A 17507-nucleotide genomic window follows, 5' to 3' on the forward strand; every position below is an offset into this window, starting at 1 on the left:
TTCAACCGCAAGTTGATGGATTTAGTCCCCAAACGAGATGGCTTTCGGCCTGGTAATTTGGTTGCGTAGATGTGAAGATGCAGCTGGCGGAAAAGGGAGGGAGGGGTAGGTGATCAGGCTGTGAAATGACGTGAGATCTTATCGCTGCCGCTGCCGTGCTATGCCGATAGGAGAGTCCATGTCTCACAGCTTCGGGAACCCTCGCCTCCCTTTGGATAGATCGCGAGGGGAAACAACCCAGCCCCATCTCGCCCATTCGTAGATGTAAACTGGCCGACGTCACGGGCTGGAACGTGTAGTGGTGTTCGTCGGTTCAATAAGCTTTATACCCCGCAATCAACGGATGCTAGGTGTCAGCTAGGGTCGATAATAAGACGAATCCGCCAGAAGTCCATGTTAAGAAAGCTGCGAAGATGATGTTCAAGGTCATGTTAGAAAGACTGCCGTAGCCATTTGTGTTAACGATGCCATTTCGCACTCATTGTGAGCATCGCTGATGTCGATGGATTTTCGACAGCCTTGAAGTTTCTTATTATATGATTGATTCAAGGTCGTGTAGGTACCTAAAGCACTTGAACGTACTGCACAGGCCCGCCGGAGTCCCGAGCCGTTCGGCGGGGTTCTACTGTCGAGTAAACTTCGGGCCGGCTCCGGCAACCGGCATGAACTCTCCCTCATTATTAACAATAACGGAGATTTCAAATCTCACTTTTCTCGACCGTCGCCGAGGAGCGCGCAAGATACCTAGATGTTTGTGTTCCCCAACGCACGGAACCTCGGCGCCTACTTACATGCAGGCTTTCGGAACTAGCAGAGTCCAACGAAATGGTATTTCAGGCAGGCTGGACGAAATCTCGCATAAGTCGGCGTGCCACAAAGCCGCGGGACATATCGCCTGCAGGACACTCTAGGACATTCATATCAGGCTGACCAACCGGAGACTGAAGTCTACTGTCCCCAAGAATCGAGTGAGACCACCTGCTTGCACCCGACCCGATCCACCAGCAGCCTGCTTCAAGGGTGACCAAAATTCTCAGATATCGCGCCTCGAAAGACTCGAGATCAGCACTCTCGTGCCGAAACCCCTGCACCGAGCCTTGCTGCTGATACCCCAGACGCTGCGCCAGTTGCCACTAGGAACAGCCACTCTATTCAGCTTCTGCATAGCGACCATGTCTTATCACAACCGGACGCCTGTCTTGCTGGCCACTTTCTTGCAAGTTTGCAGATAGCTTGGCCGTACGCGTCCGGCCGTAGTAAAAACCGGCATAAGACCATTATGTTACTCGCCGCCCCCGCACTGCAATCCCCGACTCGATTGGGTTCTGACTTCAACTCAAAAAATGTCTGCTAGCAGTATCTTTGAAGCTACCGAATACTTCGCTTGGCCTATATCTTGTACAATCCTCCTCCTACTATTTGTGCACTACTTCGCTTCGCTGGTGAGTCCACCTTTTAGCTTACGCCCGATTTGAAGAGCACATGCATTGAATTGAGGCTGACCCGTACAATTAGAAACCCCAATACGGATTGCCTCGATCAGAAAGTCGCACAAGAAGGCGTTCGAGTAAGATGGCGCATCCAGAAGACACTGTAGAAAGCTCCGTAATTATGTCAGATGGAAGTGAGTGCCCTGTTGGATGGACTCAGGACTGTGTCCCGGAAATCAAGCTTTGCCCAGGGTCACCGTAAAAAGTTGACATCTGATACAAACGTACTTGTTGGCAAGGATTTGTTCAATGCTGATTACTACGTCGAGCAGAAGGATCTCTGCGTACGGACCCCTCTACGAGCACTGATGGTCATGTCTCATCAGAGACGAACCAAACGCACTCACCCGAAGCAGCTTCTTCTTCTCTCAGCTCCTCTCTTAGCGATGATTCACTTGAGGACAGAATCAACCGGGACCTTTGTAAGACCGAGGATGACAAAGACTTTCTGCCAGCCGACATTATCGATACCTTGACATCTAGGAGTATTGTCGAGGAAGAGCTCGAGGCGTATGTGGCAAGTGATCAACTATTATCCCTTGTAGCCTACGTCACGAACCCGAATCAACCTGCTAGGCGGCTATTTCTTACTCTGGTTGTTTGCGATGATCTGAAGCGACTTCAAGATCTAGCCGATGCTCCTCAAAAGTTTCATGACGACGACTTGCCCGTCAAGGTCGTGAAGAACCCTAATACGACTGGGTACTGTATGGAGAGCATCGGAGGCGGCAAAAGGTGGCCTTTATTCGCAAGTCGCCGGAAGGCCGCTCTTGACAGTTTCTTTCACAGTCAATGGCAATTTCTTGCGCCAGTCTTCACTGCCAATTCCTTTCGTCACAATCTGCACTCTAGTTGTCCTCTTCCTTTTATCATAAAGATCAACCACCAAAAGGCGGGGTTTTTCAGTTCCGTGTTTGAAGTGATGATTCATGATGCACATCAGAAGGTCCTGCCGATGGTAAAGATCTTGCCCCGTCAAGATGTGCTTTAGTAGCTTACAATTGATACAGATTACAGGAAAGAAGATTCGTGTCGCCTCAAAGGAAATGAGAATTGGGATGGATTCTTACTATGAGAAAGAGGCGGATATTCTGGAGACCATACGCAATGTCGACAACCCTCATCTCATTAAGCCCTTGGCGGCATATCGAAGAGGTGATCTCAGGGGCTTTCTTTTCCCTTGGGGGGAGGGTGGCAACCTGAAAGAATTCTGGAGCTCCCAAGAAAAATTGCGACCTGTGCCCGTCAGGGACCCTCATCTTGTTCTTTGGGTTCTACGGCAACTGCAGGGAATCTGCGGATCCATCAGTGCCTTGCACGAAAGGAACTGCCGACACGGAGATCTGAAGCCCGAGAATATTCTTCATTTCCTTGAGACTGACGGCAAGGGTGTTCTCAGAGTCGCCGATGTAGGGCTCGCTAGATTCCATCTCGAGGCTACCAGAGATCGAAACCAGCCGACGAATACCATGACCGGCACTGTCCGTTATGAGCCTCCGGAGTTCGGGCTTACTGAGCAGATCTCCCGACTCTACGATGTGTGGTCACTGGGCTGCGTCTTTCTTGAGTTTCTCATCTGGGTGCTCTATGGGAACAGCAAACTGAAGGCCTTCAACAGGGCCAGTATCGAAGAGAAATTCTGGAGCAAAGATGATGAAGGCTACCATCAGCATCGCGAGGTCAAGGGGTGGATTTCTCGCATGTCGAAGGACCTTCTGCGAAGCGACATTACATCGAGCACTGCGCTCAAAGACGTACTGGAGCTAATTGACTTGAACATGCTAGTACCTGAAGTCGATGGTCGGACAAACTCTACAGAGCTGTACGAAAGGCTGAGGAGTATTTTTGAACAAGCTAAAGCACAGGAAAACTATTTGCTGGATTCTACTCTATGGGATCGCATCAGCACTAGCGCAGTCCCCGCTGAACACAGGCGCTCTAAGCTGGAAGTTCCTGGTCAACGACCTCTCCCAGGTCGCGCAACAACAAGTCAAAACCTACAGCCTGCGCTTCTAGGGATCGCACCAAACGTGCCCATACCAGACACTCCTATGATTGTTGAACCCGTTGCTGAACTAAGCGATGTCAACATGCAAGTTCCGATTCCGAATGCTCAAGAAGTAAGAAAACCCTGGCATGATACTATATAGCAGTCTCCATAAGAATTGATGCTAATGAGATACTTCGTGCACAGTATGTGAGTGTGAGATCTTTGTGATGGTTGATTTCACTTTGAAAAATGTGCGGTCTCTCGGTATATTCTGTACTAACTCGAGTCGTCCCAGAACGTAAGCTACTTCTAATTGACATCATAGTCCTTGATATTTGCCTTCAGGTATTGCTAATAAGTCAAATTGACTCATTTTTGACACTGTGATAGATGGTAAGTCTCTTTGACATACTTGAAGCGATTTGTAGCTAACAGTCTTTTATGTAGCGCGTAAGCCTTATCGGAAACTCCTGCTCTAGCCATTTTGCTCCCGCTAATTCTCATCAGCAACTTGACAACTTCCGAGATGTGTGGGAGTTGCAGAGTGATAGCCATTTCGCTAGCGAATTCTATCACAAATCCGCATCGCCCCTCCCGACCCCACAAGGTTCCACACTGTGCAGTAATTGCAAGGGGTACAATATCTGGACGCCGATGTTTCTTATTTGTGAACGACTTAGAGATCTCAAATCCAGATCTCAGGCTTGCGAGCTGTGCGCCATTCTAGTTCGAAGTGCTGAAATGCTTGGCATAGAAGATGGCGGTGAATTGAAGTGTCGAAGAGAAGGCTCGTCGTTGAAGATTGATCCGGATGGTCCCACCATTTTGAGTCTTTATGTCAGCCCAGGTAAGCATCGGGTGCAACTTCGTTCACATTGTTGGTCGAACATGCCTGCTTACTGGAAACAACAATAGCGACTGGCGGCTCTATACCGCCACATGCACAGATCGGCTTTCCTACCCTACCGGAAACAGGCTCCCCTGAGCAATATGTTCTGCTGAACGAATGGCTGCGCGTGTGTGACGAACAACACAGCCATGGCGTCGATGATCGTACCGAGCTACCCACTCGCGTCCTTGATGTTGGAACAGACCCGAATTCTACTATTCATCTCTGCGAAGGGAAGTTTCTTCCACTCGAACGATACACTGCCCTGAGCCACTGCTGGGGAGTGAATTCTCAAGCTCAAGTTCGCACCCTGAAGGAGAATATCGATGTCTTTCGCAAGCGGATTGACTTCGGCATTCTTCCAAAGAGTTTTCAAGACGCGGTCAAAATCACGAGAGCGTTGGGACTACGCTACCTGTGGATTGATTCACTCTGCATTGTACAGAACGATAAGCAGGATTGGGCCTTTGAGGCCACGCGCATGGAGCATGTCTTCAGCTCTGCTTATGTCACTATCGCAGCTACAGCAGCGTCTTCTTCGGCTGAAGGTTTCTTGCGACAGAAAGCAAAGCATCCATTCGTAACATTGGAGGGACCCGACAGTGGCTTTACCTTTGTGCGCAAGTCGATTGACGACTTTCACCAAGATGTCGAACAAGCTGTGCTCAACCAGCGCGGATGGGTGTTACAAGAGAGGGCATTATCGCGCCGAACACTTCACTTCACAGCATCTCAGGTGCATTGGGAATGCGGAAAGGGCGTTCATTGTGAGACTCTAATGAAGCTTTCTAAGTAAGTCCCAGATCTTTGGCTCTTGGAGGTCTAATAGCTGATATTGGTGCAACAAGCCGACAAGCTGCACTTCTCGGGGACTCCGATTTCCCTAAATCAGCCTTAGAGTACTTCAAGGGAGGCCGAATTGTGACATTCCAAACCCTCTATCAGATGTATTCCCGGCTCGCATTCACAGTACCGAGCGATCGGTCCATTGGAATCAAGGGTCTAGAAGAGAGGCTGGTAAAGGACTTTGTTACCAAAGGAGGATTTGGAATTTTCGACGAATACCTTCAACGAAGTCTCCTTTGGCAGAAAGCTCATGATGCGTCACTCGATAGAATCTCATACCCTCCAGGTAGGCGAGTCCCCTCCTGGTCCTGGATGGCATATCAAGGCCCGATAGCCTATCTTGAGGCTCCCTTCGAACATATCAACTGGACCAAAGATATTGTTACGCCTTTCAACACCGACAGCGGGAAGAAAACTCATTGGGAAGTCTCCGAGGGCAGTGAGATTCCTCTCCTTCGTGGCGTTGCGAGCCGTATCAGCTTGGATGCCATCGAACTCCTCAAAAGAGTAAGATTCGATGAGTCAAAGCTGCATACGATAGATCAGTTGAGATGCATTGTAATTGGGAAGGAGAAGACAGAGGGTTTGACCCGGGAGCCAGAACATTATGTTCTTGTCATTGCGAGGCTATCTGAAGAACAAGGTGGTCGATATGAGCGCGTTGGCGTAGGAAGATTACTGGCTGAGCACATCCTACTGCGAGAGCCGCAGCTCAACGTTGAGGTGCAGTAGGTTTTTGAGAATTTTTGACGTAAAATCTCCTGGTTTTCATGAATTTAATGTCAAAGTGGGATATTATTTGTTTTCTTCCAGATCACTTTTTAGGTGACCTTATTCCTATCAAGCAAGTATTTGACTTTTAGCTGGTCATCACTGTGTGTTGTGTATCGTTATTTGTGCATTGTGAAGAGGCGGTCTTGAAAATACGAATCGAGAGACTTGGCCTAGGCATCAAATGACTGATGTCGATGCCGATGGCCGCCATTACATTCTCGGTGTGAATTAGGTAAAATATTTCAGTCCTTTGAATTCCCTCCAATTCGATTTCTGCTGAATCCATGCTGGAATCATTTGTCCTTTCTGTTAGGCAGTCTAGCCCGTGTTCTCGATAGTTGCGAGTGTCCAGCTCGCGCAGTTTGCGCTGCCCCATATCGCTTTCGCCCATCTCTTAGAATCAAATGCTCATAGATCTAACATTCATGAATCATACATGTACTAATGATATGAAGAATCAGCATCCGCTTCCTTAGAGCTTTGCAGTCATGGACTTCATCCGCCGGCTTCACATACCAGAGTAATCCTACAGGCGGTATTTACTTGCTTTCAGCATCGAGCTTTCGGACGGAGCTTTCTGACTATCGACTCGCACCGTGTATATGTTATGCCGCATCTCTACAGTATAACTGCCGCTGGGTAGTCGTCTCTCTAGCGCCCGTAGCAATTGAGAAGAGCTCGTGAGATTCGAGTGAATTTGTAGTTCTACAGGTTCTTGCTGATCGTAGTGACCTGATTCAAAATCCTTGACAGATGCGTATTGCGGCATTGTATCACTGAGCAGTGTATCCAAGGCCGGTGCTGTTCTTTGCTGGCTTCTAGGTCGCAAGCTTCAGTGAGCGGTTGTTGTGTTTAAATCTAGACGCTCCAAACAACATTCAGAAACACAGATAGAGATACCGAGAACAGCCCAATCTCCCAGCCTTAGACATGCGTAAATACCGCCACGTCAGGCGGCTAGCGGTGTCATTGCGACTGAAATAGACACATCAAATTCGGAAAGTTGCCTGACGGAGGCGCTGGGGCTATGCTCGCGTGCGTGATCATTTGCTAACCTCAGCTGGCATAGCCTGATCTGATCAAGAAAGACCGGAGGTATGACCTCGGTGATTCCTGAATCATAGTCTCAACGATATATGAGTGGCTGCAAGCAGCAGTTGCCCAGGTAAGCCAAGTAAGATCGAGTGATGCGGTGTTGGTCCCATTTGCAGCCTATGGCGAACCACCTTGACGCTCAGCCCCAAGCCCCCCGCTGCGTAAGACTTCCCTTAGACGCCTCTTAGGCTTTCCGGATACCTGCAGGGGGCTTAGCTTCTAACAGTCTCGGTGACATGAGAAAAGGTGGTGTAGCATCACATCTGCTAATTGGCTATTGCCGATGCAACTCGAGGTAGGCTACGAGAAGAGAGCACAACAGGGAGCCCAAGTATCACGGCAAATAGGGCAGTGCCTTTCCGCCCGCTTTGGTCGATCGAAACGTCTCAGTTACACCACCATATTGGTACGGGAATGGGCATGTGGTGTACCTATGGTAATTAAAATCCAGCGTCGCTGAAGGCGACTAGTGAAATGGAAGCTGCGGGGTCTGGCACCAACATCTGGTCTACCAAATATTACCTGCTTGTTAACTCAACCATCAGCAATGATATTCGCACATGATTTGTTCAGCTGTCTGCTAGCTGCCATCTCAAGGTCATCAGCATAGGCCCTGCACTCATTTTACGAGACAGATTCCAATTTGGTCACGTTAACTTGATTGTTCCACTTCCAATAGCTTGTCCGCCTTGAGATACCATTGAGGATGGATCCCACAAAGCGAGCAGGCATCGATCGGGAGCTTTTGGGCATCGCCGAACCCATCGCCGAATCCCCGATTTCAAACGGACCAACGACCGGAATAACATCGTCGAATCAGATTCAGGCACCTCAGCTCGGACACTCCGTTTCGACTTCCAAAAACTCAGAAGTGGGGACAAAAGATGCTAGTCAAAGCGATTTGCTCTTCTCATGGCGTATCAGTGTCACCGACGAAGACTTTACTGAAACGCGTCACGAAGAAGTTGCAGGGAACTTGCCGCTCATCAACGAAGGAAATCGGAACCTAGGATCATTTGGAGGCTGTTCATCCGATGCTGGAGCCTCAAACTGCAGCTTCCTTAGTATCGTGCCTGTGCAGGATATGGGTCATTCAGATTACATTGAGTGGGAGTCATCAGAGATGGCGAATGATTGTATTGGGACTCAGGCATTACATTCTCATCATCCTGCACTACGGCCTCAGGACAATACCAACGATGACGCCGATGTTCAGACCATGAGCGACGCCATGTTTGCCGCCAGCATAACTTCAGCCTCGGAAGATAAAGGCTTTCTGCCTCTCGATGCACTCCGCCGCATCGTAACTCCGACGGCCGTACAACGGCTTTTGGGGCATGCATTCCCTCACTTCAAGCCCAAAGTCATCAACAGTTGGGTCTCCAGTATCAGCGGCAAGCCAGATGAGGTCAAGGCCCAGCCCCAGCGACGAAAGATATTTGCTATCTTGATTTTGATGGAGCAAGTGAAGCTAATCGAAGACTTCATTAAACACGACATCGATGACAGCTTTTTGCCGCTAGAAATAAAACGGAATTTGCGTCACAAACCTGTCATCCAACTTCAGAAGAAGGACGGTACGGTCTTGAGTTGTTTGAACCATTGGCGTACCAAGCACATCAACAATTTTGTTCAGTGCCAGGAGACAATTTGCACACCTTTTTTCAAACTTCCAGGCGATGACGTGCACTACTACGAAATTACATCAAAAACAATCCTACCATTCCAGGAATACGACCTAGTTCAAATTGGCGGCTATGGAAGCGTTAGAAAAGTCAGAATCCACCACGCTCATTACAGTCGCGACACTACATCCAAGGCAAGTCACAACCCTCCTCTTACAACTGCACTTGTTTTCTAATTCCTCCTCAGGAACGAGGGAAAGTCCTCCGGCATTTCGCAGTCAAGCAGCTTCATCTTGAAACTCATGAAGAGTATGCGAGAGAAGTGGAGCTTTTTGAAAGACTAGGAGTAGGATCAAGAGGCCCAGACCCTGACCATTTGATCCAGCTTCAGCTCACATATAAATATGGCCAATCTTACTATCTGGTCTTTCCTTGGGCGGATGGTAATTTGAGGGAATTTTGGAGCAAAACCAACGCCAACCCAGGGAGCAAAGCTGAGGTTGTCTGGTTTCTAAGCCAATGTTCAGGCCTTGTCCGCGCCCTTCGAAGAATTCATAATCTGAGGACTATGTCCAAAGAAGACAACTACGCCCCTGTTCCTAACGACCCAAATGTCTTGCTTGACAACAAACACTGGGGTCGGCATGGCGACATCAAGCCAGAAAACATTCTTTGGTTCAAGAAATACGAAGAGTCGCGTCGCAACTTTCTTGTAATATCTGATTTTGGGTTAACTAGATTCAACACTGCCGATTCCAGGTCCAAAGTCGCTTATGACGCAGTCAAGGGTTTCTCGGGATCTTATCGGCCTCCCGATGTGGATCTGAAAAGAACAATATCGCAGAGGTATGATATCTGGTCCCTTGGTTGCGTCTTCCTCGAATTCGTATCGTGGTTTCTTGTCGGCCACGACCGAACACAGAAAGATTTTACAGACTCTCGACTCCAAGAAGATGGCTCGCATACTGGATCGAGGATTCTTCTTGAAGATAAGTTCTTCAACTTCAATCCAAGTAAAGATGATGCACCCTCGACAGCTGATGTAAAGACATCCGTCACTGATGTAAGTAGTCCCAACGAAGCCGTCGCTCTCCTAGTGATGTATGCCTACCGCGGTCTTACTAAAAATTGTTAGTGGATTGATGACCTGCATAAACAGAAGAGCTGTGCTGAGCCTGTGCATGAAATGCTGAACCTTATTCAGTACACAATGCTTGTGCCAGATGCTAAAGAGAGATGGGCTTGCTCGAGAATACAGCCTGTAATTAACGAGTTGATCCGGAAGAGCAAACGTGACGCAGCTTATGCGACCAGTGGGACTCATGGCGTGTCCGATCCATTGAGATTTCCCTGTATATCTGTGGAATTTCCTGCTGTATGTGATCAGCCCGATAACATTTGCCAGATTGTGACTGACACCGGAGAGCAGGAGGGCAAAATACCGAGTTCATCTGGCACTCCTGACAAGTCCGACCGGAGGGATAGATCGTTATCTCTTTCACCAGCAGCTGCCGTCAACAGTAGGGAGTATAAGCTATCCCCAACAAAGGACCGGGTGAAACGACCGCCAGTCAAGCCAGTGGGCTCTCCAGTGCAATCGTCTTACTTCTCGCATTCAGCCACCAAACCTATTTCCATGCTGGCCTCTGATAGAAAGAGTGTTTCGAGATCGGCGAGGTTGTTGTCCTTCAGTACAGAAGATTCCACACAATCGATCATGAGTGTGTCGGAGGCGGCATCAAGTTTTGCGAGTACACCAGACACATCCCCATTCTCTAGTCAATCGGCTGAAGATTGTTTTGATGCACTCGAACAAAACTTGGTCCTAAGGTAGAACATGGTCCTAAGGTAGAAGGATGCCTGTGAAGGCATGTCAAGTGAAGAAATACCAGCTCAACGGCGTAAAGAAGCCATTGCATTGACAGATACATAGTGGATGGAAAAGCCACCTGCAGAGGCAGCAACTCATTTAGTTTCAGACACCTGAAGACGAATATAGCTTGCGGAAGTATGATAAAGCCTATTGATTCTGATGTAGTTCACCATATTAACCGGGTGTTCAAGCTTTGTCATAGGCACTGGTCTTTTGCAAACGAAATTCTCTCCAAGAACATCTGACACGTTGTATTCAGAAGCCCACAGTTGTCGGCGAGTTACTATCGACTGATGGCAAATTGGTAGCCGGTGTGCCAGTATTCCAATTCAATATGCCTCCCTCGCCGAAAGCGAAGTCATTTTCAATCTGTGTAAACAGGAATTGATTCGCTTCTTCGGTGGACCATGACCATGGAGGTTCAGACGCTAGTAGTGTATCAAGTCCATCCTCCCCATTATGCTCAGCCGAGCCATGGTTGAGGCCACCCATCATCGTCGGATTGTTATTGACATCCTGCACACTGTCAAGTCCAGATACGAAAGAGATAAGTCGACCCACCCCCTTTTGGCCACCCCCCCCTTTTAGCCACCCTATCAAAATATAGTATTAAAATATCGCCACTAACTATACTTAATTAATTAACTATCTTCTATTATTATAATAATATAATTATTATTCTCTTTAGGTAATTCGACCCCTATAAGTTAACTAGGACTAATTAAACAGTTATTAAAGTCTTTTTAAGCTCTTTATATATCCTAAATATTTATAAACTTAATATTTAGGTTTATTAGTATATTCTTTTTTTTTCGTAGCCTTAATTAGTTAATTTTAGCTTTTAGAACTCGAATATAGTACTAAGATATTACTAAATAGTAGGCTTATTTATTAAATACTTTTTTTATTTTTCTAAATAATAGTCGTTAAGTATTATAATCTAAACTAAGCTCTATAAATAACTTTAACTAATCGTAGAGCTCGTTAGCTTTTTTAAGTATTAACTAGTTAATAATAAACGCCGCTAATACTTAATTAATAGCTTTTTTAGTATTATTAGTTATTTACTTAGTATTTACGGTCTTTTTAGTTAGTATAACTAGGTTAAATAGGACTATTAAATTAGTAAGTAGTTTAGTTATATTAAGGGAATATAGTCTAGTTACTTTCTACTTACTTCGTATATTTAATAACGTTAAACTAGCTAAATAAGCTTTTTAATAATAGCTTAAGAAGTACTACTTTTTAATAATAATAAAATTATTTATTATATCCTCTTTACTAAGCTCCTTTTTATACTTAAACTTAATAAGTTTAAAAATAGTTATATTTAATAACTAGAGGATATAGGAAGTATATAATAATAAGAATAGTAAATAGACGTTATTTTTATAATATTTTTATATAAATTTTATTATTATATAACTCCTATAACTATTTAGAACTAATAGTTGAGGCTTATTAAGTATACTAAGCCCCCTAAGAGGGGGGGTCTTAGTCTATAATAAGAATACTATTTTTAACTACTTAAGGATAGTTTTATTAGTTATTTAACTATTATTTATTATTATAAACTCCTAATTAGTATAAAGGTTAAGTTTAAATAAAAACTACTACTACTATACCGACTTTCTTTTATATATAACTAATAATTTAATAGCTCGACTATTAATAAAAATATACTTAATTATAAATACTTAAATATGCAAACTAGGCTTTTTATTTTATATTACTATAGTCTCTATTTTATTTAAAACTAAGTTATTAAATCCCTTACCCTTTAGGATACTAGTCTTATTTATATTATACTTATTAACTTATTTAATATTACTAATCTCTAGTATATTAAATAATTTAAACTATAATTTAATTATATTAATAATAGCTCTATTTAAATACTTCGAATTAATAATACGACTTTTCTAAACCTTAATTAATAAGTTCCTCTTTAAAAAAGCGTTTATTTATCTCTTTTTAAAAGGATTTATATCCCCCTAAGATCTTAGAACTTACTTAGCGAATTTTATAAACTATTTATAAATTAATATAATACTTAAATTATATTAAATACGAACTTACTAAGCTAGCTAGTCTTCTTATTATAAAAGAAGCCTTTAAAAGTTTATAAATATTATTACCCTTATTTAATAGCCTCTTTTATAATTATAAAGAGTTAACCTTAGAACTCCGAACTTAATCGAGGCCTAATTAACTAAAAGACTTTTTTTAATAACCTTAAGAGCCTAAATAACTTTATTTTTAGTATATAAGATTATTATATATTAATAAATAAGTATATAAAAAAGAATTATATTTAGACGATTTTTATAATTATTATAGTAGTTTAAAAATCGTGGGTAGGGTTTTAATGCGGTGACTGGGATAGAGAAATGGGGTAGCCAAAAGGGGGGGGGTGGCTAAAAGGGGGTGGGTCGACTTATCATCCTGCATCCGTAATCGCGCCGCCGTAGATCGATCCAGATACTGAAAAAATAACTGCAGCACCCACATCCTAACCTCCCACGTTTTTTGTAGCTCTTGCAGGCCCAAAAGACAAACTTTCGCTCTGTGCTCAACGATCGCCCTTCCGGCACCATTTGAAGAACGAAGATGAACCGTATGAATATAAAGCGTGTTGAAGAGGTTCGTTATGACGTGAATTTGCCCGTGACGCAGATCCCCCTCCAGCAGCATATCCTCGATGATGCGGGAGTTCCTTGCCGCAGCCTGGAGGGCGATCTGCCCGTCGACTTCTTGACTTTCTTCAGCACTGCCAATGCAACCTGATCTGTACAATAGGATGAGGAGGTTGTTGTATGCCAGGTGCAACATACTGGCATGAAAGCCCGCCGCATCATCAAATTCGTTGTTGGCGAGGGACATGACTGCAGGAAGTTGCTGTCTCCATCTCACGAGGTCGTCTCTCATTTGAGACCGATCATTCGGGGATAGTGACTTGCTGGGGAGGTATCCGCTATGAACGATCTTCCCCAGTACTCTAGAGAGTTGAGCAATGCTGATGAAGTATGCGATATACTCTTGGGCTTTGTGAATCGGCAACGTCGAGTCAAACGCACGCTCGAAATCAAGTTGCTCTAACGGCTCAATATCACAATCTTCGTCTCGAATCCGGTTTGGTAGGCCCAATGCTGCAGCACACTGCCTTTCGCGGACATAGATGGCCCACCACAAGCGTCTAGAAAGTCTCTCGGTCCTCTTCTCGGTTACAGCGGATCTCGAGGATCGGTGGAGCGCCTTCGTCTGAGCAAGACTGATGGCTGCGCCAAGCCAGTGCCGGGCGTCCTTCTCTAGGAGCAATCCAGCTCTCCAAAAGCTCATAAGAAACAAAGCTTGGGTGACTGTGAACTTTTTTGGCTCAACCTCGACGTCGTAAATGTCCTTTGCGCGATTGTAGAACACCCACTTGGCAACATGACGGCCTCCGAGTCCAACGGCTGGTAGATCATCTTCCTTGCAGTGAATGACAGCTATGAAGAGGATCGCGTGTAGGAGCAAAGGGGATAAGGTGCCATCCTTGAAGCTCGTCCAAACATCTACCTCATCCACAACAGGGAAGCATGGGTGGAACCATTGGAAGTACGCCTTAAGCAACGTTTCCACGGCTGGCACAGGTGGAAATGAAAAGGCGCCTTCTGCTTTTAGAGAACTAATCCTCGACTTTCTGCGCTCTACTTCCCATTCCGGCAGTAAGTTGTCAGCTCTTACAGCGTGAGGAACGGCATGCAGAAACCTTAGGTTTTCTGGTGGTGATGTACCGGCTGTTGGCGGCGTTGGATTGCTGTTGGTGACATAACGTATTGAGGATGACTCGCCGAGGAACACCGAGCTGTCGTCCTCCTGTCCGTTGTTTAGTGCTATTAAAGGTGACTGAGGCTGCACTGTGATTGTTGGTATCCCTATTATAGGGTAGTTGGTTCGAACCGTAGTTAACGAAGAGATTAATTAAACTATTTAGATATCTACGTAGGTGTAAAAAGGAGGTTCTAACTATAGGTTAGGCTGGCTATGATAATCGTAAATAGGGCCCCTAATTGGCCCCTGCGTAGTCGGCTATATACCGCAGTCGAATTAGACTTCTAATCCGATACTAACTTTCTCTTTTTTTTATTAATTTAACCGCTACGGTTAGAGGTATAATTCGACCTCGGGCCCGTTTACTAAGTCGTCTCCTTTTCCCCCTTTTCTTTATTCTTTTTATATAACCTATCCCTCTATTCGTACAGTGACTTTTTTACTACTTACGAATTACTCTAATCCCTTATTTAGTACTACTTTTATAAAAGCGTTTACGAGGTTATTTTTATTATTAATCTAACGGATCTTAAGTATCTCGCGCCTTTCGTACGATTACCTAAGGGCTATAATATTAATTATAAGCCTCTTTTTTTTCGTTATTCTTAATTTAACGAGGTATTTATATAGCGAGTAGGAATCGGTATAAATAACCGTTAGAATAGGTAGAAGGCTAATTCGATTAGTAATCTTCTTTAGCGTTATTAAAATTACATAAGAGAGGTTAATACCGTTAACTATACTATAGACCTCCGACGCTAATATACTTCTTATTACCCGCTTATTTTTAATTAACAAGTAATAGATTATATTACTATATATAGTAAATTCGCTCTCGCTTATACTCTCGTTAGCTAGGATAATAATATACTCTAATTACGAAGTAAGGTCGTTATTATTCGTAAATAACCTATTAACAAAGACGTAGAGCTTATTAGTTATAAGGTCGATCGGGTAGTAAATAAGACTTCGATCGAGATTCGTTTACTACTACTTAAGCCGCTTATTAAATACCTCGACGTCTCGTTTAGTTAGATCTATAACCTACGCTACCCTAGCGTAGTTAAAAATTACCTCGGGCTAATAAATACTTATAATATATACCCCTCGCGCAAGCTTAGCCTTATACTACTTCTTAATATCGGTTACGTTCGGGTTAACGAGGTTAATCTTTTCGCCCTACCCCTTTTGCTAAAAAATAACGGTTTTCTTTTTAATTATAAAAATCCCGCTATTAAATACTAAGGGGGTGTTTATTATAAAGACCTCTTTTAGCTTCGCTACAAAGCCCGCTTTTTAAAGCTCCTTATCCTCTTTTTTTATAAAGTTAATATCGGATAGGCCTAATATATCGTCGGTCTATATTCCGACGATCCTAAATTAGTTACTTTCGTGCTCCGCGACTAGTAGGTACGGGTCGTACGTAGAGGTAACTATTAATAGTTAATTAATATAAAAATCGTAGTAAGTAGCTTATTAATAGGTGCCCGATTCTACGAGCCCATATAGTAGCTTGAGCACTTTAATAATCGTACTTTCTAAGTACTTACTAGCTATTTCTTTCGGTAAATAGGCTAGGATTTTCTTTATAAGCCCTATAGCCGATTAGGTATATACCTAGGTAATATTACGGCTTTAAATCTCGTATCCCTTCTTCCGTAGCGATACTATTAGTGCTATTATTAATCGTTAGCTATAGCGCTATATAGTAGGCGATTATATAAGTAGCGTCGCCTTTTTAACGTCGCCGTACCCCTAAATTACGTATCTAGACTTCTCGTACGGTTAGGGTGTTCTTTTTCTTTTAATTTTACGAACTATTCGCGATTTAAATATGCAGAGGTTTATATACTTTTCTAAATCGTAAAAGATAAATCGATAGACCCCTCGATCGCGCAGAGTATCTATTTCGATAAGATCTAATCCCTTATACGGCTTTCTAATAGTTATAATTACGCCTTCTTTATGTAGTTTAATTACTAGCTCGAAATCGGCTTTTTCTTTTACTATATAAAAGGTGTTAATTACCTCGTCGCTAGTAATAAATTGCCGCGTTAGTGCTTACCGTCGTAGTCTCCCGCGACGTATTAGTGCCCTTTTAGTAATTTCCTCTTCCTCGTCGTCTATTAGTACTACTATAACGATTTCGTTAAGGATAATTTTCTATACCTCTACCGCGGGTTATATAGCTTCCCCTAGCTCTTTTTCTTTTTATAGGCTAGAAATTACTTCGATAAGATCTATATAATATAGTCTAACTACCGTAATTAATACTTCGAGTAGCTAGTCGCGATCTCTCGCGACTACGTAAGAACGCTCGTTAATAAAAATTAATTTATATAGCCCAGCCTATTGTTAAGTGATTTCGCGCTATACTTATATATCCGAATTTAGGGGTATATTTAAATTAACCTCTATGTCGGGCCTATTGCGCGTAGTAATTACTTTATTAACTTACTTTTTTACGCTTACCTTACGCAGTGCCCGTATTACTTTTTTAACTACTTAAGCTCGCTAGCTTATATCTAGCGACGGTAGCGAGGCTAAGGTTATTCTTAAATATGCTCTAAATACTAAAAGCGTCGGTATGAGCCCGTTAGGCCCTATAGTATCGTTATAATATTTAAGTGCCGTCTAGAGGTATTCGTCGTCGTTAGAATCGGGATTTTCTTTTTTAATAATTTTAAACGCTCTTTTTAACTACTAGTGCGCCCTTTCTACCTTTCTAATACTATAATACGCTTCGACGGGCACGACTTTTAACTATATACCGTAGGCCGTTACATTTTCTTTAAATTTTACTAACTTAAAACTAATACTAGCGTCGGTTCTAATACTATTTAGCGGTCCTTAGTATATATCGATTTAGCTTTTTCGTAGAGCTACCTATATTATTTTTACTTATAGATCCTATAGGAATTGCCCTACTTAGAATAATATAGCCTCGTCAATTATATATAGGACCGGTCGATTATTTAAGTAAAAGATATCGATAACGATCTCCTAATTAAAGTTAAGCTTATTACGCAATTTGAATTTAAATCTACGTAGGCTCTGCGCATTTATTTAGTATTAGTAATATACTTTCGTTAACTACTCTAGCGCCCCTATT

The 17507-nt window shown here is 43.6% G+C and overlaps 3 protein-coding genes across 3 annotated transcripts; 2 read left to right on the plus strand and 1 right to left on the minus strand.

The window, feature by feature from the left end:
• Positions 1-77: 77 nt before the first annotated feature.
• On the plus strand, positions 78-1232 carry CLUP02_10980 (uncharacterized protein; the record flags this gene model as incomplete). Its single annotated transcript, XM_049289951.1, has 6 exons — positions 78-105; positions 190-293; positions 351-430; positions 489-524; positions 590-868; positions 926-1232. The coding sequence occupies 6 exons, from the start codon at positions 78-80 to the stop codon at positions 1230-1232; spliced, it is 834 nt and encodes a 277-aa protein (XP_049147096.1).
• Positions 1233-1343: 111 nt separating this feature from the next.
• On the plus strand, positions 1344-10488 carry CLUP02_10981 (serine/threonine protein kinase; the record flags this gene model as incomplete). Its single annotated transcript, XM_049289952.1, has 27 exons — positions 1344-1446; positions 1516-1567; positions 1651-1774; positions 1819-2448; positions 2501-3610; positions 3699-3731; positions 3806-3825; positions 3960-4147; positions 4208-4327; positions 4396-5136; positions 5199-5938; positions 6041-6090; positions 6164-6210; positions 6303-6333; positions 6445-6669; positions 6743-6824; positions 6884-6937; positions 6993-7028; positions 7114-7154; positions 7201-7245; positions 7340-7490; positions 7658-7681; positions 7764-8825; positions 8885-9772; positions 9845-10084; positions 10139-10300; positions 10363-10488. The coding sequence occupies 27 exons, from the start codon at positions 1344-1346 to the stop codon at positions 10486-10488; spliced, it is 7125 nt and encodes a 2374-aa protein (XP_049147097.1).
• A 2742-nt stretch (positions 10489-13230) lies between these two features.
• On the minus strand, positions 13231-14282 carry CLUP02_10982 (cutinase transcription factor 1 alpha; the record flags this gene model as incomplete). Its single annotated transcript, XM_049289953.1, has 3 exons — positions 13231-13370; positions 13417-14205; positions 14276-14282. The coding sequence occupies 3 exons, from the start codon at positions 14280-14282 to the stop codon at positions 13231-13233; spliced, it is 936 nt and encodes a 311-aa protein (XP_049147098.1).
• Positions 14283-17507: the final 3225 nt, after the last annotated feature.

Source organism: Colletotrichum lupini, chromosome 5 (assembly GCF_023278565.1).
Source record: "Colletotrichum lupini chromosome 5, complete sequence".
In the NCBI taxonomy this organism is placed as follows: Eukaryota; Fungi; Ascomycota; class Sordariomycetes; order Glomerellales; family Glomerellaceae; genus Colletotrichum; species Colletotrichum lupini.